Below are 25,256 nucleotides of genomic sequence, written 5' to 3'. Positions count from 1 at the left end.
ACACTGATTCGAACGGCAGGAGGAGCGGAGAGCTGAGGTGGAGGTGACCTGCGGATGGCTTCCGCCCGAATGCCTCGCGCAAGTTCGAATCGAGGCATCGATTAGTCCTCGTATCAAGCGTACTACCTACCTACAAATCTCCTTTCACGCGCCCGTCCCAAACCCCCACTCCGCCCCTCCCGCTCCAGGCGTCGCGCCTCCAAACCCACTCGCGCCATACGAACTCCAATCGAGCCCGTTGAGCGCATTGACGTCTGCTCCGCCTGTTGCGGCGGAGTTGGAGGGCCCGCCGAGTGAGCCGGGTCCGAGGCCAAAGTCGTCGTTGAAGGCGTGCGAGCCGATACCGGGTTGGCTCGCGTCTGCGCGGAAAGAGCGAGTCAGGGGAGAGTCAACAGCGAAGAAAGGATGAGAGGTGACGCACAGAAGTCGTCGAGGAAGGGGTTCACTTCGGAGAGGAGCGACGCCATCGCCTGTGCGGCGTCGCCTCTCCTGCCAGCCGACGCAGCCGTCATCGTCGCCTGCATCGGCGACGTCCCCTGACGTCCCATGTACCCGCTCGGAGGCGGGACAGTCGCAGAAGCGAGTGCGGGAGAAGCGGTCGCGGCGAGCGACGAGGCAGCGTTGGCTGCCGAGGTAGAGACGGTCAAGTCGGGCATGACGAACGAGCCGTCTTGCATGCGGAGCGGGCCGGAGAAGGATGTCGAGGTCGGCGTCGAGGTGTCCCACAGCCACGAGTCGAAGGACGAAACGGGTCGGGGAGGCTGTTGAGGCGGGACGAGGTGCTGCGGAGAAGACTGTGCTTGGAGCGCTTGAGGCGGAGTGGGAAGGACAGGCGGCAGCGAGGTGTTCGCCTGAGCAGGGAGTGAAAAGGGCGAGGGCATCGGCGCGCTCGTCTGCGCCAGGCTCGAGCTCGCCTTCGGCATGGCGGCGGAGACAGGCGGCGAGGCTTGCGGGCGCTGCGAGTTGACCGTCGCACTGCCAACGACAGGGGAGCGCCTCTGACCCGACGAGGCAGGGGAAGGTGCGCCTTGCGCCTGCGGAGTTGCCGCTCCGAGCCCAACGCGAAGGATCATCTCGACGAGGAGGGCGTGACGACGGGCTGGGTGGTCCGGGTTCGGTGAGATGCCGGTGAGGAAGGCGGAGCCGAGTTCGAGCAGGCGAGGCAGCTTCTGGCCCTTCGTGAGCGGCTGAGGCGTGTTGAGGTCGCAGCCGGCCTCGTAGTCCGCCTTGCGCGTAACGAGGTCGCAGGTGATGAGGCCCTGCGAGCGCGAAAAATGAGCGCCGCTTGGAGCATGTGAGAGGGTAAGACTTACCGCCGAAGCCATGCGGACCAGGAAAAGGAGGGAGTAGACGAAAGCCTACGGAGGGGAGCTGGTAAGCTTCGCTTCAACGAGTTCGAGCGGACCTTGCACATACGATGCAGGTCATGGTGTCCAGCGCAGTCTTGAAGTCCTCCGTAATCCTTGGGTCGAGGTGCAGCGCTTCTCGGTACCCGTTGACGGCTGGCGGCCAGCGGTACTCGCGCAGCGGGTTGCCCGTGACGGTCGCTTCGGTCGAGACGATGAAGATCGCTGTGTCTGCGGCGTCGGCTGCTCGTTGGAGGTGTTTCCAGTCGCTGCGCCAGCCGTAGAGTCAGCGAAGCATCGTTCAAGGGCAAAGAGAGTAGACGCACTCCGTCGTCAGCTTCGGCCTGCCTTCCTTCCCGTCCTCAAGCTCCTTCTTCCGCTCGAGGTCCCATCGCGTAAAGACCGCTCCATTGACCGCAAGCACCACGAATTGCGCGAGCGTCTGCACAACCGTATACGCAAGCGGGTCTCCCCTATTCTGCGCCTCGGTCAAAACGGGCGTCCAGTACGACTTCCAGGCGTCGAGCTGGGCGTTGATGCGCGAGAGCTGTTCGAGGCGGTATCGGACTGGGTGAAGCGCGGCGGTCTCGGAGGTCGGGACGGTGACGATACTGTAGAGCTCGAGGACCGAGGCGCGGCGGACGTCTGTCGGGTCCGCAGCGAGCTGTGCGAAGCGGCGGGCATTCTTGAGCGCCGCAGCCGGGTCGGTCCAGGTGATTCGACCGCTTTGCAGCGAGCCGAGCGCGTCTGCCGCGATAAGCGTGCACCAGAGGCGGAACTCTGCGAGCGCTCGCTTGCGCTCTTCTGGCCCGACGCCGGTCGGATTGTCGAGGACGGGAGTGAGGCGGTGTGGCGAGCTTTGGATGTCGATGAACGAGGCAGCACGCTGGATGAGGGAGTGAACCATGAGTGACGAAAGAGCGTTGACTTTCGAGGCGTGGACAATGCGGCTGGTCGACTTGATCCCGCGGTGGCTGTAGGCGGCTGTCTGAACCGGCTTGTAGTAGAGAAGGAGGAGGAGGCCGCGGATGAAGTCGCGGGTGAACATGGAGGGATCGGGAGCGAGGATGTGGGCGACGAGAAGTTCGTGGATGATGGCGTTGAGGCCAGCGTAGACTTCACGAGCGCGGACGGTCGTGGACGTGTTGTAGTCTGCACGGAGAACCGTCAGTACATTAGGTCTTGACAGAGCACCCGAAGCGGAAGCTTCTTCCTGTCAGGAGACAGCAGTGAGGAAAGCGATCTTGACGCACAATTCGTGACGACGAGGATGACGTGGAAGAGGAACGGGCTCTTGTCGCGCACGACCAGCGGCGCCCTCCGCTCAACAACCGGCACCCAAGGCTGTATTCGCTGGACATAGAACGCAAACGCAGTCTGGACGTCCTCGAACGTGACCAATCCCCTCGCGAATGCATCCGGTCTCCCGCTTCTCGGCTCGTTCTTCGCCTCCCTCTCCAACTGCTCGAGATACGCCGGGTCCGATTCAGGCCCAACTTCGTTCTCTGACCTCCTCGCGCCGAAGATCTCGCCTCCTTCGTCCTCGTCCATCGCAGTCTCGTCGCGACTCATCTGCTCCATTGTGCTGACGAGCACCTGGAGCGGGTTCGAGTCGGCGGGCATCTCGACGCTTTCGGCGTGTGCGGGAGTCGAGGAGCCTGACGTGCGGGTTTCGATGGGGACCGCGAGGGAGGTCGACGCGGCTGGGAGATGAGGGAGTGAAGAGGATGCGACGCCGGGTAGGGAGAAGGAAGAGGTTGAGGCTGCGCCGGCGGAAGGTCGGAAGCCGCTTCGGCGGTCAGACTCGAGGCCTGCTTCGATCGCAGCCAGTCGCGCGGTCATCTCGCGCAGCCTGCGAGTGTGAACATCAGCTTCGAAGGTTCCTGAGAAGGAAAAGCCTGAACTCACGCAGCCGCAATGTCATCCTTTCCGCCAGCCGCCGTCGCCGTCCCGTTCAAAGGCGTGCTCGCCGCACTCGACGTTCCCTGCCCGAGATCCACCCTCACAGCCGACCTGGGTACCTGTCCATCCGGATATTCGCATTGGATGTTGTACAGCTCGCATCTTCGACAAGGGTATCGGGTCGCGCCTGTTCATGGGACGGAGAGTCAGTTTGGTCGGCTCTTGCAAAGTAGCCTCTGAAATCCATGCCGCCGTTCATGTCGGGATTCGGAAGCATCGAAGCGCCAGGACTCACCATCGCACTTCTGCTTGTCTGCGTAGGATAGAACGAAGCGGGTCAGCGAGTTGTTCGCGAGACGGGCGGAGCCTGTGGCAGACCGTTCCGAAGGGTTGCCGCGCCCAGCCGGTACGTATGAAGCCTTGGACGACCCCATGCACGGGCGCGCACCGCCCGCCGGACCCGCCTTCGTCGCCCTCACCCGCTTCTCCACACCCTCTCCGAAAACGTCCTGTCGCGTTCAACTTGCCAGCGGGTGCCCGCAGCCCCTTATATATTCTCCCAATCCCTCGTGCACCCACCTCGCGAGTCTGCTTGACACCAGCAAGCGCTGCTACCGCCGTTGACCGTGCAAGTTCGATGAGCGGGATGGAAACGCACTAGACGAGCAGGCGTGGCAGGCGATGCGTTTCCTGCCTGGCTTGGCCTTGCCACTAGCAGGCTGCATCGTTCGCAGCTACTCAAGAGTCCCAGCAAGCGAGGCGAGTGAAGTGTCCAAGTTCCGTTCGATCGTGCCGAAGTGGAAGCGACAACAGCGACAGCGATGGGCGTGCGATGGCTTGGAAGTGCAGTCTGAAGGCGTCACATGATTTACTGGCTTGCTTGTGGCGAGGTAGAGCGAGTGTGAGCGGAGCAGAGTTCCCTCTTCGCCTCCTCACCTTGTCCACCCGCTGCCTCACGCTCGTTCCGCCGGCTGGACACGCTTGATGAGCTGTTCGGACCAACAATGGCCCGGCCCGATGCAGTGTTCGGCGCCCCTTGGCCTCAGCACGCCAGCAGACGTCCTCTTGCGCGATCCGCAGTCCCGTCGATGTGCTCGCTCTCGCCGCCGGCTGCCGTTCGCACAAAAGCACGAGTGAGACTCGGCTGCGTGCAACAGTCACGCACAGCGAGCCATGCGAATCGCACCGAAACGATGCGGCTTCGCTCTTCCTCTCTCTCTCTCCTTGCACCCGCTTGATTCCTGGTTCGACAGCTTCAGCATCGCTCCGCCTTGACTCCAGCTAGCCGACGTCGACGTCACGATGCCTTCAGCTACCCAGACCCTCACAGCGACCCTCGACGCGCTCTCCCTTCGCGGCTCCAACGGCACCTCACCCTTCAAGGGCGACCTCAAGGTCCAGCCTCTCGAGTTCAGCGGGGCACTGAACGCCAAGGACTACCCGCGCGAGGAGCTCACGCCTGCGCTCGGCGACCGCTTCGATGCCGGCGTCAAGCTGAAGGAGATCTTGGCGCTGCCGAAGGAGCAGGGCGACGCACTGCTGCGCGACCTTGCTATTCTGAGTGAGTGGGACGCCCTCACCGAAGACGCCATGCATAAGCTGACGAGCGGCCTGGGATCTTTCGCAGTCTCGCACCGCGGCGTCGTCTTCTTCCAGGACCAGCGCGAACTCGTCCCGGAAGACCTCGGCAACCTCGCCCTCCGCCTTGGCGAGCTGGCCGCCAAACCCTCCGACTCGTCTCTGCACATCCACCCCACGCAAGAGCTGTCCGAGAACGGCCTCCCGCTCGGAAAGATCTCGTCGACGCCCGACAAGGAGGGACGGCAGATCTCGTTCCCTGAGAAGGGGTTGACGTCGGCTGGATGGCACACGGACGTCTCGTTCGAGCCGCGACCGTCGCTCTTCACGATCCTTCAGATGGTGAGCGATCGTTTCCCTTCTCGCTTTCCTTGAACGGCACGCTGACGGCATTGCTATGCAGCACACCATCCCTCGCGTCGGCGGAGAGTGAGTCTCACCCTTACATACTCCTTCGACGACCGCAGCTGACCCCGCCGACCTTCGCAGCACCCTCTGGTCTTCCAACTACGCCGCCTACGACCGCCTCACTCCCGCCTACCAGAAGTTCCTTGAAGGCCTGACGGCCGTTCACGACGCCGAGCGCTTCCGGACCCAGTCGCGGCTCAACGGGTTCAAGCTGCGGACTGAGCCGAGGGGAAGTCCGCTGAACCAGGGCGATGCGTTCCAGGCTACGCACCCGATCATCCGGTGCGTCTCGCTCTCCGCGTTCCTCTTCAGCAACTCTAACGGAAAGCGCACGAACAGGACCAACCCCGTCACTGGCCAACGAGCGCTCTTCGTCAACCCGACTTTCACGACCAGAATCAACGAGCTCAACCACGACGAGTCGCGAAGCGTGCTCGACTACCTCTTCCGCGTGCAGGCCGAGAATCACGAGAACCACGTCAAGTACCGCTGGGGCAAGTACGACGTTGCGATTTGGAGCAACCCGGTGCGTTTTGCTTGCTTCCTCTCGCCTTTCTGAGCGCTCGTGTCCTGACCCGCCCTTGGAACGCGCAGGTCGTCAACCACCTCGCCACGTTCGATTACACCGAGTACCGCGCAGGAGACCGCGCAGTCGTCGTCGGCGAGACGCCCTACTTCGACCCGGCGAGCACCGGCAGGCGGGAGTGGCTCATCCGCAGCGGGCAGGAGGTTGCAGCATGAACGCTTGTCGAGAACTTGTAGGGATCGCACGCACGATCATCCATTGTACAATGTCAAAACTACTTTGCAGTGTCTGTCCGCGGGAGAGGTCGTGAGTCGTCATACAGTCTAAACAGATGCTACAGCCCGAGAGAGTCTGGTTGCGCAGTGCGGTAGGAGTGGAGACTAGCCGCTAAACTAGTGAGCGTCGATATGCGGGAATAGAATGCAACGTCAAGACTTCGTCCATACGGTTAACCCGTCGGTCAAGTCGTCCTCAGTTCTCCTTCGCTCAGCGACGGCTCCTCCCGCGTCGGTGATCCGTGCAACCCCTCCTTCAGCTCCGTGAGCAAGACGTTCCAAGCGCGATCCATCGCATCCCACAGCGCGATATCCGTGTCCGCCTCGAGCGCGACCACGTCGAGCCATAACCGCCTTATCCGCTCAATCCTCGCTACTACCGCCCCTACTTGGTGCTGCTGCACGTCTGCCGGGTCGGAAGACAGAGGCGAGGGTGGGACAGGGAAGGTGAGGAGGTCTTGAAGGACGGCGGCAGTCGAGCCGACATGAATGTATTGGTAGAGGACGGGCCAGACCGTACGGAACGGGAGGCTGTGTCGGATGATGGGGAGGGGAATGATTCTGAGCTGGCCTTCGCGCAAGATGGCCGGAGCAGGCGAGGCGTTCCCGTCGAGGTGGGAGAGAAATCGGGACTTGTTCGCCCACAAGCCCTCGTGGATCGGGACGAGGAGCGTCTCGCCGCAAGCGGTGAACTTGAGCTCGAGGAGGTGAGTTGGAGCAGGTAGAGGAGCGGGAGGCGGGATGCACAGGGCGGAAGTGCGGGTGTCGGTCGTCTCGTCCGGCGCGTAGTTCTGTGAAGGCTGTATCGTCGTCTTTCGGGCCGCCTCCAACATTTGCATGCCTGTGGAATCTTGTCAGTGCTGTATTGGTAGGCGCAAGAACGGAGATGAGAGACGCACCCAAGATGACGGCAGGCGAGTCTCCTTCTCCTTCTCTGTCGTCGTCCGAGTCCGAGTTGCGCACCTCGGGCTCGGACGCCTCCCCGCGTTCGCGAGCTGGAAAGTACGGGAGCGACGAGGGGATGCGCAGGTTGCCTGACGGTGTCAGGAAGGGAGGGAAGAGCGCCGAAGTGCCGTCGCTACTCGCACCGCTCGCATCGCTCCGGTACTGCTCGGCATTCTGCATGCCTCGCAGTCTGGCAGGAGCATGCGCAGGCTGATGTGTACGGCGGAGTAAAGGCGACGGTGGTTGCGGGACGAGAATTCCTCGTCGCGCGATGCGGAGCCGATGAGGGGAAGACTTCTCAATTGGCGAACAGAAGTTGCGAACTCTGCCAAGTCGCAGCTGCTGGACCGTCATTATCAGTAATGCGACCGACGATCTTGCTCAAGCGCTCACCTGTTCGGATGATCCGCTCACGGGACGGCCTCGAGCGAGACGACGCGACCAACGAAGAGAGCAGCAAGAGGCGCCGAAGATTGTCCAGAAATGTGCGTAATGAACTAGACAAGTATGCGCGCGCTAGCAAATGACCTGCCTCTGGGTGCGCAAGGACGAGCGGGAGCCACGGAACGAGGACTCGAGGGTCCTGTTCACAACCAAGCCGAAAGACTGAGAGAAGTCAGGCGACGCTGGCGAGTCGTTCGAGTCGCAGGCATGGCGGGAGCGGTGAAAGAGCGTCAACGCGGGTGGGAAGAGCCCGTCTTCGGAAACGAAGGGAGGAAGTCGTCGGCCATCCCTTTCTCGTCTGCAGAATGCGGCGTCTGCTGCATGCGGGTTGCTAGGAGAGGCGATTCGACGGCACAGGCGACGGCGAGTGAGGAGAAGGAGGGAGAGGGGAGCGAGCAACGTCGCTCTGGGGGAAGCTGCGTCCGGTCGGAACGGCACTGCACGCCCAGCCGCTTGCCGTGTGAGCTACTGGACGGTGTACGCCGGAGACAACGCTCCCCGTGTCCAGAGCGTCGTTGCGCGGCGCAGGATGGCGAGGTGAAAGCGCGAGGCGCTGGCTCGTGGAGGAATTGAGAGGGCCGATCATGCGACGTTCTGCCGCAGAGCGCAGGTCCGAGCAGTATATGTAGAACAGCCTGAAGGTCTCGACAGCACGAATAAGCCTGTTCGAGTCGGTGAGGAGGAGGAGGATGGCAAAGAGGCGAGCGAGCGAGCGAGAGCGGGTTTGCCAGGTCGCCTCCACCGTCGCCTCCCAGGTGCAGCTCGATAGCAGCAGACAGCGCCATCGGAGCATTGCGAGCGCCCTAGACGAGCCACTCAGCGCCTCCCTCGCTCTCCCCGCCTCGCAAGGACCCTTGAAGTCCTCGCCCTTCCCCGAGCGACCTCTTCGCAACAGCACATGCCATCGCACAGCGTGCGAGACGACAAGGGCGGCAGCAGCTGGGCGTCCTTGTGCCACGCTTGCAGGAACAAAGCGCGCCAGCGCCGCTCGACTGCCTCCGACCGCCGTCCCTCCTCATCCGCCAGCCGTTCGCCGACGCCTTCTGCCGCTGATGTCGGTGCCGCCAGGCTCTGATGGATCGCGTTGTCCCCAAGCAACCCAGCTTATCTCGGTGAAGGCCGAAGCCTCGTTCGAGGGGCCCGGACCGGAGGTCGCATCTGTCCCTCAGACTCGCAAACCGCTCGACCAGCCCTTTCGCTCCGCTGTGACCACCCATCCTGACGCGCTGCTGTGCTCCGCTTGTGCGCCCTCAGCGTCGAAACGGCCTCCCAGTGCTGGGCCAAGCAGACAGGCTAGATCAAGGGCGCAAGAGCGTACCAGGCACTGCGCACTCGAGCAGTAACGAGCTGCAGCGATACGGGGCCAGCTTGTGGCGCTCTGCAGGCTGCTTAGCGCAGGGAACGAGGCGAGTCGGGAATGGCGAAGCAGCAAGCAGCGGACGACGATCTTTCTCGCGGTTGGAACTGGCTTGCACCCGCGTCGCCTCGCACGCTGCTCGATTCTGCTTTGAGGCGCATCTTCGGGCACTCCTGCTCCACTTGTTGCTCCTACCGAGCGCACTGGACGGACCGGCTTGCGGATACGCGACGAGTCGAGGAGGACGAGCGGCTGCGGTTCCCGCCATGGACGCGACCTCCGCTCCTACCTCTCCAACCGCAACGCGCAGTCGTCAACGAGCAGCGCGGGAAGGCCGCGCTGCCACGAGCCAAGTCACTCGGAGCGGTACCGACATCGTTGCGCCCGCGGAACGGGACCAAGGCGGCGCCTTCTGGTCAAACAGCTCCGACCACGACGTCTCCAACACGCGCGGCAGATCGAGCAGCAATACAACAACAAGCTCCTGCGTCGGTACGGCCTCCCACACAGACCTCGGCCGCTCCACGAGCTCTTGGCAGAGTTCCCTCCTCATCGCCCCGGGTCCGCGACTCCCCAGACCTTGACCGTCCCGTCCGAACTCGCCGTCACGAGCTGCTGCTCCTTCGGGTGGTGTGCGGTCCACAGGATGGCCTTTTCGTGCGCCTTGAAGGGCTTGCCGAGCGGAGAACCCTGTGCGCAGGAATGAAACGGGATGGGGTTAGCGGGGTATGTCGCGTGGGCTCTTCGCTAGACGTTCGCGCGCTGCAGGCTCTGCGGAGTGTGCAGGCTGCGCAACTCACAGCTTCGAGATCCCAAGTCCACACCTTCCCCTCCTCGTCACCGCACACGACCGTCTCCTCCTTCCGCCCCAGACAGCTCTGGCTGCGATAGCTCGTGTTCTTGTGACCGGTGAATGACTGGACGACGGTGCCGTGCTGGAGGTCAAGCAGGCGGTGTGTCGAATCGAGGGTCGAGACGAGGAGGAGGGAGGCGTCGACGGTGAAGGCAAGCGAAGTCACGGGTTCTGCGAAACGGCCAGACGATCAGCAAGCAGTAACAATTGTCTGTTGTCCAACAGCTGGAGACTCGAGACGAGCCTGTGAGAACCGGAGGCGAGAGGTTGTCGAAACTCACGGTCGAAAAAGTCCGCCTGCATCTGGCCCATCCGCAAGTCGTAGGTCCGCACGTAACCGTCAACGCTCCCCGTACAGATGAGATGGTCGTGAATCCGTATCGACATTATCGAATCGCGAGCGCCCTCGAGAACCTGCAGCGGCGCACGATTTTGCGACCTGCGAGCGCAAGGAGTCAACTAATTGGCAGCAAACAAGCTGAGTGATGTCGAGGGGGCTCACTTGATGTCCCATAACCGGACGGAAGTGTCGAAAGAGCCTGCGAGGCGGGGAAAGCGGGTCAGACCTGGTCTCGCCGGCTAAAGAGGAGAGCAACGCACCGCTCGCCAGCACGCTTGAATCCGCATTCCACGCGACCGCATTCACCTTGCCCGTGTGTCCGCTCAGCCGTCGCACAATGTCGCCCGACGTGACATCCCAGAGAAAGACGGAACGGTCTCCTCCGCACGAAGCGAAGCGAGAGTTGTCGTGCGAACTGCGGTTCGCGGCAAGCGTCAGCTCCAGCTTCGCAAACCCCGCTTCTCGCGTCAGAAAGGTATCGAAGGAGCTCACCAGGCAATCCCAAGGACCTCGTACCCGTGCCCTCCGTACGTCTTGACCTCCATCCCGCTCTTGGCGTTCGTGAGCTTGATCTGCCTGTCCGCCCCACCGCTCAGGATGTAGGAGCTCCCCGCATTGTACACTGCCGTGTGCACCGCGCCCTTGTGCGACGAGATGGTGAAGAGGAGCGAGGAGGGAGCGGGAGACGGCGGAGGCATGGCGGGCGGGCAGCAGTGAGAGGAGCCTCGGTCAGGGAGTCTGAGCCAGTCTGTCCCGCCCTCGAGCAGCGAGAGGGACCTTGCGGAGCGAAGTCAACCTCCTCGCTCCTGACTTTCTCCTCGTCATCACGTTGCTTCCGCCCAATGTGCTGCGATGAGGGTTCTGGCGCTGCTACCGATTCTTTTGCTACCTCTGGCCCAGCCTGTTCCGCTCGAACCGCCCGCCCAGCTTGTCCTCTCGCCAAATGCGACCCCCGATGTCGACACAGCCTCACCGCTATCGCAACCCGCGAGACCGGCGTACTACGACGTACGGGAACGAGGAGGGTCGATGCTGAACGTGCGTCGGCTCTTTGATGGTCCGCGACTGCTCCGTCTCGAGCTAACGACCATTGAATTCGGCTCTTCCTCCGGCATCGCTCCCTATCCGCCCTCTCGCTATCGCAGCGGAACCGATGGAAGGCCGGCGAGCCACTCAACGTGATTGTGTCGGCGCAGTCAAGCCCAGGAGTGCTGAGCGAGTCCGGCTTCATTGCGTACTCGAGGTCTCTGGGTGAGCAACGTCTTCTCTTTCCCTTCCTTGCTCAAAGCTGGTCTTTTTTGCTGCTGTTCCACGGACTGCTAATCTAGTAAACGGCTCAATTGACAGGTCTTTGGAACGAGTGCGCGAACCTGCACTTCGGCGACCCGCAGGAAGCGAACCTAGGCGATGGCAAAGGTGCGCTGTCATACTTGCTTCGCCTCGTGGTGTAAGTTAGCATGGGAAGAGCTCGGTCGCTAACTCCCGTCGCTCGTCCAGGATGGGAGCAGGAGCTGTACGTCATGCGGGAATCAGTCTGGCCATTCCCGATCGTTGGTGCTTGCTTGGAGAGCGTGACAGGCGAGTACTCGCAGATTTTTCCACTGTCGACGTTGGAAGCTGACCCTTGCGCGGCGCAGGCGGGAATCACTTTCGGGCGTACCGGCAGAACGGATCAGAGGCGGATTCGGGAGCTTGGTTTCTTGCGGCGTCGAAGGAGCTGGTGCGTGCCGTTCTTCTGACATCCTCTTAAGCTTTTTCTCAGCGTTGAAGCGCCGGACGCGGTTGCTCACGCCGCCGGAAGAGCTTCCGCATTCCCTCGTCCACCGACCTGACTTTCCTTCCCTCGACAGGATCTCCGCGGCAAGCACAAGATCATCCCGGACGGATACAACATTGGACGTGACTGGATCATCGAGCAAGCTGGCCGGGGGACGTGGTACCTGAACAGGCGGTACTCGGCGCAGGTCGAGTGGCTCGATGGCTTGCTAGAGCCGGGTAACAAGGGTGCGTCCTCTTTCTCACCTCGTCGAGGTATGCTGACGATTTCGCGCTAGGCATCGCACACGGGATCGCGCAAGACGGGCGAGTCGCCCTCCTGACTGTCCGGCAGTATTAGATTATCGTGCGTTCTCCTCGCTTGACGCGCCCGCACCCGCTAATGCACATCTTGACCAGCTGTAGACTCTCTCCTTCCATCTCAAGTAGCCTTATTCACGTTCTTCGCACCGCAAGTTGTCGCACTATCGCCTGTACCTCGTTTTGCAAGTCTCTCTCCCCCGGCTTGTGGTTCCTCCTGAGCTCGCAAACAACATATATGTGCACACATAAGCGCAATGCCACAAGGAGAGATATATACAGTCCGTCGAAATAAGGATACACTCTGAGGCAGCTACATGCAGACGCCCTCGTCACTCCCTCGCCGCGTTCCAGACGTTGAATGCCTCCTGATCGAAGCGCGTGCACCGCAGAACGATGAAGCGCATCATGCGATCTCCCCGGCCGGACGCGAGCTCCGCCTTGATCCGGTCAAGGTCGATCTTGTCCTCCTTGAACAGTCCTGTGAAGCCCCAGTCACGGATGGTGCGCTGTGTCTTCGGACCAACTTGGCCTGTGCCGCGCTTCTTGAGGGCAGCCTGGATGTCCGGGTGCAGGCGGTTGAACTCGCCAGGTCCCGACGGAAGCGGGAGAGCCGTGTCATCCATACTGCCGTCGTAGGCAAGCTCGTACCACCCGCAGTACGCCCACTGAGCAGACGCACGCCGGACGAAGATCTGCGAGCCAGCACGGGTCTTCCCACGCTCGGGCATCTTCTTGAGGACGCCGAGGATCTCATTGCACTTATCCTTTCGGGCGAGGATGGCGATCGGCTGGCCGAGCGCTCCGTAGTCGTCCTTCTCCCTGCCGCAAAAGTTGAGCGTCGGGTCGAGCGCAAGGAAATTTGCTGACGAGCGGTATTGCGGGTGTTGTTTCGTCCAACCCTTGCTGACAATCTCCCTCTGAGGGCCGCCGATTTGTGGCCGGGTGAAGATGCGGTTGAGAGTCAAGTGCGTAGTCAGGGCAGCAGGCGGAGAGAGGTCGGGCAAGGCGAGGGGGCGGAAGACGGTGGCGAGGAAGGTCGCCTGTGCCGACGCTTGCAGAGCTGCTCCTGCCTGGTGGTTGGCAGCCGGCGCCGCCAGCCTAGGGCGCTGTGCTGCAGGGGCAGGGGCAGGCGTGGCGACGGGTGCTGGCCGTTTCGCCGGTGCGGCCGCGGCTGCGACGGCGGGCGTAGCTGCCCCACTCGATGGTCCTGCTCCGCCTTGTTCCGTCGGCGTTTTCGCCTTTGTAAGACTTGACGCGCCATCGAGCTGCAAATGGAAACGGTTCAGACGATTCCTAGAGCGAAGCTTCCACGAGGAGCAACGCACCCCTCCGTCTGAGCCGCTGTGGTACGATAGGTCGTCGTCAACTTCGTCGTCGTCCTCGTCGTCCTGCACGAAAGCCGTAAGGAAAAGCCAAGTTCGGTCAGGAAGAACATTGTGCACCTCTTCCTCATCTTCGTCCTCCTCCGATTCCGTCGCCTCACCCAACTCGCTGCTATCGCTGCCGATCGTGAGAGTGTACTTGGGAGACTGAGCGCGAGTCGATCGCACGGGTGTCTCGCGCCTGCTAGTCGAAGCGGAGGCCGAAGCGCGAGGCGCAGGCGTTTTCTCCTTCACAACCTTTGGCGGCGTATCCTCCCGCGGCGGAGCCTGCGACCGCGACCTCGACCGCCCGTTCTCGTCGAGCGGGTCGTTTCCGCCAGACGCAGACGGCCCACCGAAGTCGTCGCTCTTCCACGGGTCGTCCATGTGCTGGTCCTGCTGCGCGAACACGGGCGACTTCGCACGCTCTCTGGCGCTAGACGCGGTCCAAGTCGTCGGCGTAGCAGTCCACCCAGAAGGGTTGCTGTAAGAGCCGAAAGGGGGGCGAGTCGAAGTCGCAGGGGGGGTTGGAGTCGGTGCGGGAACGGCAAAGGGGTTCGCTTGAGCCGTTTCGGATGGGGTGGGGAGTTGTGCGGCTGCTGCGGGTGCGGTCGAGGCGGGTGAAGCGGCGGCTGCGGGCGTAGCAGACGGTCGACGGAGCAAGTCGAGCCTGTCGCTCAAGAATCCAAAGTCAGCGGTCGCTCGAGACAGTTCGGTGACGGAGCGCGTACTCTGCCTTAGTGACGGCCGACTCGAGCTGGACAAGCCACAACTTGGCCGCCATCGCCGCGCTAGAGTCCTCCCCAACCTCCGTCCTGGCCAACACGTCGACGACCAATCCAACGCCCATCTCGCCCGCCTCGACTCCGGCTCGACAACTCGCACTCGTCTCGCCAAACTGCGCGTGCAAGACCTGTTGCACCGCCGGCCAGACGGGCGGAGTTGCGGATCGGAGGAGAGGGAAGAAGCGCTTGTAAGTCGAGGTGCGCGCAAAGTCGTCGTTGTCGGGGTGAGTCGACTGGAAGCTGGTTACTGCTTGCTCGAGAGCCGTGAAGACTTCGCTCAGGCTCGGGTGCGAGGGCACTGCGGTGAGGTACAGGGCTTCATCAGTTTGATGAGTGGAGGAGGGTGGGCGAGCGAGACGAGCGCTTCGCGCGGGACGTACGAGGTACACCCATGGTCGCAGACACTCGCGACGTTTGTACAACAGCAAGCGAGCCTAGCGAAGCGGAAGTGACGAGAGCGAGTTGGTGGGCAGGAGAAAGAGGAGGAGGATCTGGCGAACTCGGGCTGGGATGGACAACAATGCTGGTATTGTGCAAAATGCGAAGAGCGAACGACAGGGAGACCTCGAGGCATGGAAAAGGTATCTACACAAAGTCAAGCGAGACGGCGACCACCTCTTCCTCAAACGAACGCCATCGGACCCGGACCCTGGACCGGCGACTGCTGACCGTTCGCGGCCGCATTCGCGGCGCTCGGTCCCCGCCCGCCCGTCTGCACCGGATCCCTCCTCGCGGCATCCCACACGTCGAACGCAGCCTGGTCGAAATCGATGCACTTGAGGAGCAAGAAGCGCATGACTTGGCCCCCTTGGCCATTCTCGAGTTCGCGCACGGCCTCGTCGTACGTGTTGGCCTGGAAGTTCCAGTCGTGGAGTGTCTTCTTGTTCTGCTCGGCGTCCTTGGCGGTCGTGTGCGCGACGAAAATCCTCCTCATCTCGGGATGGAGACGATCGAGCGCTCCAGGACCAGAAGGCAACTTGAGCGCCGCCTCGTCCGTCGACCCATCGTACGCGACGACGTAGAACCCGCGCGCGAGCCAACGATGAATCGGCACGCTGATGAAGACGTGGATCCCGTCGCGCTGCTTGTCCGGGTGCACGCCGCGCGAGATGGCCTTGAACGCTTCGTCGCACTTGTCTTTGCGGCCGATGAAGGCGATCGGGTGTCCCGGGGCGTCAAAGTGAGCCTTGGTGCCGCACCAGTTGTTCTTCGGGTCCAAGGCGAGGTAGTTCTCCGACGGGCGGTAGACTGCGGGCGTCCGACCCCTCCGTCAGCACACTGTCCCCCCTCCTGAGCACGAGCAACGGGCGGCACTCACCAAAGATATCCTCCCTGAACCCCTTGTTGATGGCCCATACCAGCTGTCCCTTGAGGTGCCTCCGCTTGAACGAATAGTTGAGCGAGCGCCAAGTCGGAGGGAGAGGGAGGGGCTCGATGTCCGGGAAGGGCTGGATGTAGCCGAAGATGGCGCAGGCGAGCTCGATCGGGGGAGTTTCCTGCGCGAACGGAAGATGGACGTCAGTCTTGAAGATCTCGCAACTTGCCATCCAGCTGCTAGCTACAGAGCTAGGCGCGCAGGAGTGGCGACGAAAGCAGGTCCCGCGACTCACGTCACCACTGAACTGCGCATGCCTCTGCCTCTTGGGCTTCGGCGCTCCGCTCCCCGCTCCGCTCCCCGCTCCTCCCCTCTTCGCGACCTGCGTCTGCGCGGGAGCTTGAACAGGTGCAGGCGCCGGCGCGGGCGGCGCAAAGCCGAGAGCCGAGTAAGGGGAGGGTTGGGTGAGAGCGGCGAGCGCGGCGCCGAGTTGGGTTTGTTGAGGGGCTGAGGCGGTCGAGGGGGAAGCGCGGTGCTGCGTGCGAGCTCAGAATCCGCATCAGCGGGGGAAGGGAGGGGGGAAGAGGAAGGGGAGGAACGCGAACGCACGCTCACGCTACTGCTCTGCTCGTCCCACGCCTCCTCATCCTCCGGCGGCTCCTCCAACTCGTCCTTCTCCTCCTCTCCCTGTCCCTGCCCCTGTCCCTGGTGCTGCTGAGCGGCCCCATGCAACTCGGGCACAAACGGCTTCTGGTCCTGCTCCTCGTGCTCGAAAGCGTCTGATGCGCCTGACTCGCGGCGCTGAGAGGCGAGGGCTGCGAGTGAGGGCGGGAGAGGGGCCGGAGTCTGGTGTTGAGAAGAAGAGGGGCCGGGCTGCGAAGCGGGTGGAGGAGGGAAAGGCTGCGAGGACGAAGAAGAAGGCTCTTTCGCGGGTGCGGTCGAGGCGGGTGTCGGGGGAACGTAGATCGGCGGCGTCGGTTGCTGAGGGACTGCGGAGGCAAAGGGTGCTGATGCGACGGGCGCGGCGGTGGCGGGAGGAGGAGCCGAGCCAAAGAACGAGGGCTTGGCGACTTGCGCCGGCTGGACTGGGACGGCGTGCGGCTGCGGGTGAGGGCGTGCTCCGCCGCGGCGGAGGCACTCTGCCTCTGCGTAGGTAACTGCCGCATCGAGGTCTGCGATCCACGCGCGGCAGGCGAGCCCGCTGAGCGAGTCGTCCGAGATGACCGTCTTCTTGAGGAGCGAGACGACGAGGACGGTGCCGAGCATGCCCGGGTCGACGCCTGCGACCCTCGACTGCTTGGTGAGTCCGAAGCGGGCCATGAGGCTCGCCTGGACGTCCTGCCAGCGCGGGGCATCGGGCGCCGAGATGAGCGGGAGGAAGAGGGCCGTGGTCGGGGTCGAGTCGTACGCGGTGCCGTTCGGGTGGGCGTGGTTGAGGCGCTCGACCGAGTGCTGGAGCGAGTCGAGTGCGTCTGCGAGGAAGGCGTGCTGTGCGACTGCGTGCAGTAGAGCGAGTGAGTGAGTGCGAGTGAGTCGGTGTCGGTGACGAGGGCCGCGTTCGAGCCGGGAGATGTGCGCGCGTACCTGGTCTCGCTGCCATGGTCGCTGTTGTGTCCCTGGGTAGTACTGCAGTCACAGCTACAGGGTGCACGAGAGCGAGAGAGCGTTGTGAGTGAGAGCGGGAAGAGAGGAGGAGGCGGGCGAGGATCGCGACCACGATCGCGACAACCGTCTTGCCGAGCTCTTCCACCGTCAACCACCGCACACAGCTCAACCGACTCGCTCATGACACTCGCTACATCGTACTCGACATGCCACTCGAACAACCACGCCGAACGGACTCCGACTCGCTCCTCGCCGTCCTCTTCGCTCACTGAACGTCTCACACGCTCGGGCGCCTCGCTCATCGCGTGGGACGGCTCGCCGTGTGTGTGCAGGCGTGCTCAAGGTCTGACTTAAGCCTGCGAGCTTGTACCGAAGCGCCCATTGCGCGTCTGGCCTCTGCTGTACCTCCTCGACACTCGATGGATCCACTCGCTTCCTTCTGCACCTCGCTCTCGATGGTTTTTCGCACTTTGTACAAGTCAAGTTCTCACGCCTTCGATGGCATAACATAGCTGAACTTGGACTCAGCAGTCAACCGCTTCGCGCGCCGCTCAGGCCTATCCGTGGAGACTCCGGCGCTTCCTGCGTTCCCTCGTGCTTCCTCCTCCCTCTTCCGCCGTTCTTCTACTCCCTGAGACTTCCGTCGACGACTGGGAGAAGCCGCTGCCATGTCCACGCCAGGCGGGACCTTCTCCAGCCCGAGCGTGCGTCCCTCCCTCTCCTTCCTTCGCAAAGTTCCGCACTCACGCTCGCACGCCTCACACAGACTCCCTCGCGCCGCTATACGCCCGCCGCGGCGAGTGCAGGCTATACGAGTGCGGCGTCGAAGAGGCGGAGGGGAAGGCTCCTCCTCTTGCTGGGCTTGCTCGCCTTGGTTATCCTCCTCACCGTGCGTCCTTCCCTCGCCACCTACTCACACGGGCTCAGGCTGAGGATGTATTGAGCAGGTTATTATCGTCCCGCCCTCGGTTGTACTGACACGGAAGAACAAGAACAACGTTGCGGAGGGACAGCAGGTAGTCACGACTGTCGTCGACGGCAAGACGGAGACGAGGACGCTCGATGGGGTCGTCGCTACGAGGGTGCGTTTCGGTCGCTTTCTCGCAAACGCGGGCAGGGTCGGCTGACGAGTTTGGGTGGCCAGACTCGCCTCACGACGCTCGCGAATGGGCAAGCTTCGACTGTGACTTCATTTGTTGCGCTGCCGGACATCACGGTGCGTCCTCCTCCTCCTCCGCTCCTGCACCTATCACAAGCTGACAAAGCCGGCGCTTCGCAGGTCTCCGCAACAAGCATCGACCAAATCCAGACCGGTGAGCCTTCCTGCCCTCTCCCCTCTCCTCTCCTCTCCTTTCGCTACTCAACTCAGTCACTTCGTTCTGCAGCTTTTGTCACAACAACTCTCACAGACGGACTAGTCGTCGTCGCTCGTACGGCGACTAATTTGCAGACGGACGTTGCCACGGTGACTTTTACGGCGGGAGGAGGCGCGTCTCTTGCTCTCGCACTCGTTCACTTGCGGTAGAGACTGAGGTAGAAGGGGTGCGCACGCAGGTGAGGTGGGCACAAGGACCTTGACGCTCACTAGCCTCGATATTGTTACGGTACTCGGGTACGTTCACTCTCCTCCTAACCTCGATGTTCCTGCGTGTTGACCACCTTGATCGCAGTCCGACACCGACCTCTGCCTCTCCTTCTATTACAACTTCGGTTCCGCCAACGAGTACAAGCCAAAGCCCGACTTCGGTATTGAGCAGCTCGAGCGGGAGCTCATCCCCGTCGACTCTTCCGCCTTCCTCCTCCCGCTCAACCACCTCCTTGCCTGTATCTACCACAATCCCGAGCAGTTCTTCTTCCAGCTCCGCCTCGTCTGCGTCTTCATCGGCAGTCTCGACATCCGTTTCACGCTCGAGCACCCTTCCGCCAATCCCTTCAAGCACGACGAGCTTGTCTTCCTCTGCCTCGGCATCGGCATCGAGCGGCTCGTCTTCTTCGACGTCAACTACAGAACCGCCCGTCTCGTCTACAACGTGCGTCTCGCCCCGTCTCTCTCTCTCTCGCAGCTGGAACAGGGACTGACAGCGCTGCGTACGCAGCACGACTCGCCCGACAACTTCTCCTATCTCGACGGCTTCTGTAAGCTCTTCGGCAAACAGTACGAGTCGTCCGTTGACGACGCAGCCGCCGACCTCGTCCAGGTTCGTCCGCCTCGCCCGATTCTGCGGACTTTACCGAACGTGCTGACAAGCTAACCTCGCCACAGCTCGTCCAGCTACAGCACCGGTACGCGCCCGACTACGTCGCCGGGCAGCTCGAGCTCATCAAGGTGCGCTCTCTTCTCTCGAATCTCTCATTGCATCCGCTTCTGACCCGCTTCCTCGCGCGCAGCACGACTAGCGCCTCGACCTCGCGCTCGTCAAATACGACGCCTTCGCCTACGAGTACGCCTGGAGCGAGCACTTCGTCGTCCAGGTTTGCCTGTTCTCCTCGCACTTTTCGAATTCTGAAGCTGACTTGCGCTCCGACTCAGCGCCACCCGCTCCACCTCTTCCCGCGCTTCTTCCAGTATTCCAGGATCGAGTACAGGCGGTTCGAGTACGAGGTGCGCCCACGAAAGCTGTAGCGAGGCGAACGAGTAGCTGACCTTCCCAACCTCGTTTTGCTGCTCGCTTGTCGGTCACAGTACGACGAGCGGTGTATCAAGCACGACGGAGACGTCTAGCAGGTGCGTCTGGCGCGACAAGCGGGCTCAGTAAGGGAGAGGCTGATACTGTGAGGCTTGTGCAGGTCTTCCACCCCGACTCGCTCTGCTTCGACGACGGGAGCGAGCACGCAGTCGCGCTCCACCACAGTGACTGGGTCAGTCATCCCTCTAGCTTGACAGTGAAGCGGGACTGACCTGACCGGGACGGCGACACAGCTCGACCACCCTTCCTCCGTCCTCCGGCCCAATCAGCACTTCCTCCGCTTCTCGCACAAGCTCACCAGTCGTCACGTGCACGTTCTTGAACCTACCGCTCGGATGCGTGCCAGGCTCCACGACAAGCACGAGCACAAGCGCCGGAGCGAGTTCGACGCGGTCCGGGTCTTCGACGACGGGGACGACGAGCGTGACGATTCCGTCTATCGGGTGGGCTCGCTACTCTTGACCCAGTCATCTGACGTGCTGACGGGATATGACCTTCACTCAGCCCTTCCCGTTCATCTACCACAATTCCGCCTCGCACGACGAGCCGCTCCCCCTCGTCGCAGACAACGAGTCAACGCCCTACGACACGCCCAAGCAGCAGCAGCAGTGGCACGCGCTCAGCGACATCTAGCCGTTCGAGTTCGAGCAATTCTCGCGGGTCGACGAGCAATGGATCCTCCTCGACTCGCTCGTCCTCGGCCTCCTCCTTGTCGCGCACCGCGTCTCGCTCCATCTCGAGCTCAACGAGTCGTACGACATCTAGTCCTACAACGAGCACCCGCGGCTCGTCGACTCTGCCTACCTCAAGTCGGTCGTCTTCCGCGTCTTCGCCGTCTCGTTCATCCACCTCGACCCGCACGGGCTCGCCCACCCGCTCGCCTTCAGGTACCACAACGAACAGGAGCAGCACGACACCGGGGACCAGTCGCTCGACTGGAAGCAGTTCTTCGACGACTTCGAGCATCCCGCCAGCGTGAGAGCTCGCTTCCTTCGCCTCCTTCTTCCGTCTGCCCACTGACGTCTTACCTGTCATCCCAGCGCGACAACCACAGTGCTATAAGCGTACAGACGGACCATTGCGGCTCTATCTTCGTTCCCTTGATTATTTCTCTCGCCCGCTCGTTATGTATCGGTTGTCCTCGCTACTTCCCTGCAACTTCGCTGTCGGAAGACTTCTTTCGGAGCACTGTACGCACGAATGCACCTGGAAGCGTACGAAGGTTGGAAAATCAGGGTTGTGGGGTGGAAAGGGGGGGCTTGCGGACGAGGAGGAGGAGGAGCAGGTCGCTTTCCGCCTGCTGCACACGAACACGAGCTCACTGGCTGAGTCTGTACAACGCTCGAGGGACTGCACGATCTACAGCGGCGCAGCGCATCTGGCCGCTTACTCGCCCCGCTCATCGCGCCGTCGCGCCTCCTTCTCCCTCGCTCCGCACCGAGGGTCCGGACTCGCATCCACCCCGTCCTCGCAGGGAGCGATGGCAGCGACGCCGAGATGGACAGAGCAGGACGACTTGAAGCTCCGACTGGTCCTCGAGGAAGCGGATGGCAAGGCCAGCTGGGGCGAAGTTGTCAAGAGGGCGTTTCCTGACGGCAAGCACGCGAAGAAGGACTGCCAGGACGTGCGTTGAGCTCTCTTCCCAGTTCTCTACGTCTCGCAATGCATGGAGGGCTGGGCGGCGCGCTGTTGGCGGGACATCTTCATCGCGAGGAGACTCCCGGATGCGAAACTTTGAAGGTTGAGATGGCTGATGCTGCTGGTTCTCCCCTCAAACAGCGCTGGAAAGCCCTCTCGAAGCCGAAACCGATCAAGGGGCCTTGGACGCCGGAGGAGGACGCTCAACTCGAGGCGCTGGTCGCCAAGTACGGCTCGGAGAAATGGGTGCGTTCGCTCGCTTTGTACATTCTCACGCGTGTACTGATACAACGTCTTTAGGTGAGCATCTCGGAGGAGATGCCGACACGCAGCGGGAAGCAGTGTCGAGAACGATGGCATAACCACCTTGACCCGTCCAGTCAGTCCTTCTCCCCTCTCGCCTGCCTTTGCATCGCTAACCCACCTCCATCCGCAGTCAAGAAGGGCAACTGGACCGTCGAGGAAGACGCGCTCATCAAGGAGATGTACGCTCGCATGGGACCGCGATGGGCGGAGATGGCGAAGCATCTGCCCGGACGGCCGGACAACGCAATCAAGAACTACTGGAACGCGTGCGTTGAGTCCTTACTCAAGCTCCTGCGCCCGTGCTGACGTCCAAGCCGCTCTCACAGGCAACAAGCGCGCGAGAAGCGGGACCGGAGTCGCAGCCAGACTTCCATCTCGCTCGGCACCATCGACAACGTCACTGTCGCCAAAGCAAGAGCGAGTGCGGCAGCAGCAGCAGTCACAGCTGCCGCAGCTGCCGCATCAGCTCGAGGAGAAGCGCCTCTCCCGATGCCGCCCACAATGTGCCGAACCGCCTCGTCCAGCTCGCTCAACGGTGGCGCTCGCTTCGCGCCCTACGCTCGCTCGGCGCCGATGCACAAGACGCGCAGCGAGTCGGTCTCGTCCCTTGCCGGCTTCACCGCTCTTCGACCTGCCCAGTCGGTCGAAGCGTTCGACTTGGCCCCTCAGTCGCAGCGACCGGCGCAGATGTACCGCAGCCACTCGATTGCCGCCTTCCAGCACCCAGCGCTGCAGACGACGTCGATGCAGGCGTATGGTTTCGCCGATGCCGACCCGGATGCAACTGAAGTCCTCGGTCCTCAGCAGCAGGTCGCCTTCCCCCAACAGCACGAAGGCGCGCCCATCACACCTGCACGGTATCGACGACCTCACGCCAACTCGTCGCCGCCACTCCCGACTGGCCTGCACAACTTTTCGTACATCTCGGATGCTCCAGGTCGACCAGGAGCCGTCTTCCAGCCTATGCACCAGGCCGTCGAGGTTGCAGAAGCGTGGAGCGGCCATCCTGCCGTACAAGGCACGATCATCACGCCGTCAGGCCGCGTCCAGCCCGTTCTCGCCCGCCTCCATATCGAGGACCAGTCGTCTGCCGCCTCGTCCCTCTCTTCCGCTTACGACTCGCCCGTTCAACAACTATCCTCTTCCTCTTCCTTCACCTACTACCCCGAGTCGAGCTTCGCTTCGCCTCTCGAACCCGTCGATCCGGCTCAACACCAGTTCATGGCGACGAACGGCTTTGCGATGCTTCCCGCCGGCGAGCTCGTCTTTGACCCGAGCATGGCGGGAGGTGAAGACGTCCCGCTGCATCCGCAGGCGCCGCTCGCACCGCTATCGCAGGGTCAGGCGCAGGAAAGCATGCACGTCTTCCCGACGTCGTCGTCCGGCCCGTACATCCACCCTTCGCACCAGCTACACACTCTCGACGAGCACCAGCCCTACTCACACGCTGCGACGACCCCCAGCTCGACCGCTCCCTCGCCTTACCTTGCCGACACTCCCTTCGACCAGACGGCGACGATCTCGGTCGACCAGTACGGACAGGTCGTCTCGCCTGCGTACACGACGTCTTCGATCGCCACGCCCGCTTCGACGACGCACAGTCCGCACGACAGCGGGTATGCGGCGAGTCTCGGCATGCAAGACCCGTCGCAGACGCCTCAGCAGACGCCGGTCCTCGCGCAGGATGCGACGTTCGCGGCGCAGGACTTGACGGAGGAGCAGTACGGGATTGCAGGGACTGCACCGCGTCCTGCGTTGTCGAGGCGGCACACGGGCTCGTTGACGTTCCGGGACAACTCGCCCGGCGACCCAGACAGCGCGCTGCAGCACTCGAGTCTCGCCTCGGCTGCGTCGTCGCGCACCTCGACGCCCGCATCGATGCACCGTCACACCCCTTCGCTCCCTTCGCTCCCTTTCGAGCCGCCGAAAGGATCGCGCCGACCCTCCGTCTCCTCGTCTCGCCCAGCAATGCACGGCCGTCACCGCTCGTATTCTCGCCCTACACCCTACACGACAAACACTACCTCGCCCTTCTCCGCCGCCTCGCTCGCTTCGAACCCACCTCCGCTCCCTCGCCACGCCTCCGTCTCGTCCCTCGCTGCCCCAATCGATCTCGGCTCCTCCTCTTCCATCGCGCTATCAAGAACAGCGTCAATGCCAGGAGGCTACTTCCCCTCTTCCGCACCAATGGCCAAGGTGTACTCGTCACCCATGAGCGAGCTCTCCGGCCGCTTCGGCGAAGGACTGCACCTCTCGTCCTCCTCTTCGGCCTCCTCTACGCCTTCTCCTTCGTCCGTCCACCCACTTGGAGCGGGTCCAACGGCATCTCTCCCCCGAAGCGCAGCGAGCGTCTCGCTCGGGGACTTGATCCGCGAGGAGGAGCAGAGGATCCACCACGGCGTCGAGTCTCAAGCGGGGTTGGGAATGGGGTTGGGGAGGTCGACGAGTGGGGGTTTGACGGTGGATGCGAATGGGAGGGCCGTCTTGCCGCTCTAAGCAGACCTGCCTGCCTGCTAACCCTCCTTCTCCTCCCGCCTCGCTTCGCCTCGACCCGACCTCGACTCGACGAGATGCCTTTTCTATCAACTCATAACAGACACTACCCGACTCCCACTCTTTCCTTCTTCCAGTCGCACGGAGACCGACGACATGCTCGCTTTCCTCGTCGCTCATAGACATTTCCTCTCCTCCCCTCATACATACTCGCATAAATTCGCATGCATGGTCTCTCTCTCTCTTGACGTTGTCTTCTTTATACCCGTAACGCTTTGCTTCGCTTGGAAACGCGGATAGACGGAGCTGGATTCCGCTTCCCTCACTTCCTGCCTTTGACCTTCTCCATTTCTCCTTCCCGTCTGCTCGGCAAAGACGAAGCGGGAAGCGCGCCCCTGCTTCAGTGCTTCTTGCTCGGCATCCACAGCGAAAGAGGGCGCAAAGCTTTTTCCGACCAAGACGAAGCGGAGTCCGAGACAGCTTTGAGAATCGCGGAGATGGGAGGGAGGCGCGGAGATGTACGGTTCTCAGAGTCCTGCAAGGTGTACTGTATTGAGAAGAAGCGGCAAGGCAAGGCTCGGCGATGGGATGTTCGGCGGATGTCGAGGCGAGGAGCGAGCAGTCGCAGGTCGTGTGAGCGCCCCCCTCGTCGCCCTGCGAGTACATGTATGTACCGCACGATCAAGACTAAGCAGTAAGTTCAGACGAGTCCAATCGTACCGAGCGCCATTGAGGCGCGCGGAGGAGGCGAGACTCTTTCCCGCAGCTTCGCCAGAAGCTAAGGGTCTTCCCGGCTTCGCCAAAATCCATCAGCTTTGTGCCTGCCCCCATTCACCCGCACGCCGCACACACCTCTCCCCGTGTTCTTGCGACGTAGACCCTGTGCCTGAGCAGCGAAGTTAGCAAAGTTCTCCTCCCCTCCATTCAACAGCAGCAGTCCCCCAAGAGCTGTCCTTGGAGAGGAGTAGTCAGGGCGGATGAGTGAGCGACCGGCTTGATCTCCAGCCAAGTCA

At 62.4% G+C, this 25,256-nt stretch overlaps 9 protein-coding genes across 9 annotated transcripts; 4 read left to right on the top strand and 5 right to left on the bottom strand.

Moving 5' to 3' along the window:
- Positions 1–144: 144 nt before the first annotated feature.
- On the bottom strand, positions 145–3,973 carry RHTO_08130 (C6 transcription factor; the record flags this gene model as incomplete). Its single annotated transcript, XM_016421784.1, has 9 exons — positions 145–359; positions 422–1,259; positions 1,314–1,358; positions 1,417–1,615; positions 1,673–2,498; positions 2,600–3,198; positions 3,255–3,435; positions 3,544–3,561; positions 3,907–3,973. 9 exons carry the CDS (start codon positions 3,971–3,973, stop codon positions 145–147), a joined length of 2,988 nt encoding a protein of 995 aa, XP_016273896.1.
- Positions 3,974–4,550: 577 nt separating this feature from the next.
- Positions 4,551–5,975, top strand: RHTO_08129 (taurine dioxygenase; the record flags this gene model as incomplete). Its single annotated transcript, XM_016421783.1, has 6 exons — positions 4,551–4,809; positions 4,876–5,168; positions 5,230–5,255; positions 5,316–5,516; positions 5,574–5,760; positions 5,829–5,975. 6 exons carry the CDS (start codon positions 4,551–4,553, stop codon positions 5,973–5,975), a joined length of 1,113 nt encoding a protein of 370 aa, XP_016273895.1.
- A 245-nt stretch (positions 5,976–6,220) lies between these two features.
- Positions 6,221–7,160, bottom strand: RHTO_08128 (uncharacterized protein; the record flags this gene model as incomplete). Its single annotated transcript, XM_016421782.1, has 2 exons — positions 6,221–6,876; positions 6,935–7,160. The coding sequence occupies 2 exons, from the start codon at positions 7,158–7,160 to the stop codon at positions 6,221–6,223; spliced, it is 882 nt and encodes a 293-aa protein (XP_016273894.1).
- A 2,170-nt stretch (positions 7,161–9,330) lies between these two features.
- Positions 9,331–10,672, bottom strand: RHTO_08127 (mitogen-activated protein kinase organizer 1; the record flags this gene model as incomplete). Its single annotated transcript, XM_016421781.1, has 6 exons — positions 9,331–9,471; positions 9,582–9,805; positions 9,916–10,073; positions 10,137–10,173; positions 10,235–10,389; positions 10,467–10,672. 6 exons carry the CDS (start codon positions 10,670–10,672, stop codon positions 9,331–9,333), a joined length of 921 nt encoding a protein of 306 aa, XP_016273893.1.
- A 154-nt stretch (positions 10,673–10,826) lies between these two features.
- RHTO_08126 (uncharacterized protein) lies at positions 10,827–12,090 on the top strand (the record flags this gene model as incomplete). Its single annotated transcript, XM_016421780.1, has 7 exons — positions 10,827–11,012; positions 11,120–11,225; positions 11,322–11,390; positions 11,472–11,552; positions 11,612–11,694; positions 11,825–11,978; positions 12,029–12,090. 7 exons carry the CDS (start codon positions 10,827–10,829, stop codon positions 12,088–12,090), a joined length of 741 nt encoding a protein of 246 aa, XP_016273892.1.
- A 292-nt stretch (positions 12,091–12,382) lies between these two features.
- Positions 12,383–14,592, bottom strand: RHTO_08125 (uncharacterized protein; the record flags this gene model as incomplete). Its single annotated transcript, XM_016421779.1, has 5 exons — positions 12,383–13,318; positions 13,379–13,441; positions 13,496–14,084; positions 14,146–14,497; positions 14,580–14,592. 5 exons carry the CDS (start codon positions 14,590–14,592, stop codon positions 12,383–12,385), a joined length of 1,953 nt encoding a protein of 650 aa, XP_016273891.1.
- Positions 14,593–14,821: 229 nt separating this feature from the next.
- On the bottom strand, positions 14,822–17,114 carry RHTO_08124 (uncharacterized protein; the record flags this gene model as incomplete). Its single annotated transcript, XM_016421778.1, has 5 exons — positions 14,822–15,447; positions 15,518–15,695; positions 15,810–16,049; positions 16,124–17,010; positions 17,099–17,114. The coding sequence occupies 5 exons, from the start codon at positions 17,112–17,114 to the stop codon at positions 14,822–14,824; spliced, it is 1,947 nt and encodes a 648-aa protein (XP_016273890.1).
- Positions 17,115–17,787: 673 nt separating this feature from the next.
- On the top strand, positions 17,788–20,439 carry RHTO_08123 (uncharacterized protein; the record flags this gene model as incomplete). The annotated part of the gene is made up of 15 exons (XM_016421777.1): positions 17,788–17,823; positions 17,886–18,008; positions 18,067–18,201; positions 18,264–18,335; positions 18,399–18,584; positions 18,708–18,731; positions 18,790–19,149; positions 19,216–19,283; positions 19,383–19,445; positions 19,517–19,591; positions 19,650–19,721; positions 19,803–19,815; positions 19,907–19,978; positions 20,040–20,249; positions 20,311–20,439. The coding sequence occupies 15 exons, from the start codon at positions 17,788–17,790 to the stop codon at positions 20,437–20,439; spliced, it is 1,638 nt and encodes a 545-aa protein (XP_016273889.1).
- An 847-nt stretch (positions 20,440–21,286) lies between these two features.
- On the top strand, positions 21,287–24,246 carry RHTO_08122 (transcriptional activator Myb; the record flags this gene model as incomplete). Its single annotated transcript, XM_016421776.1, has 5 exons — positions 21,287–21,430; positions 21,586–21,690; positions 21,745–21,823; positions 21,881–22,016; positions 22,077–24,246. The coding sequence occupies 5 exons, from the start codon at positions 21,287–21,289 to the stop codon at positions 24,244–24,246; spliced, it is 2,634 nt and encodes an 877-aa protein (XP_016273888.1).
- Positions 24,247–25,256: the final 1,010 nt, after the last annotated feature.

The sequence above is a fragment of the Rhodotorula toruloides genome, assembly GCF_000320785.1.
Source record: "Rhodotorula toruloides NP11 unplaced genomic scaffold Scaffold9, whole genome shotgun sequence".
NCBI lineage: Eukaryota > Fungi > Basidiomycota > Microbotryomycetes > Sporidiobolales > Sporidiobolaceae > Rhodotorula > Rhodotorula toruloides.
Note: the sequence above shows the minus strand (reverse complement) of the source record. Positions and strands in the feature narration are given on the sequence as shown.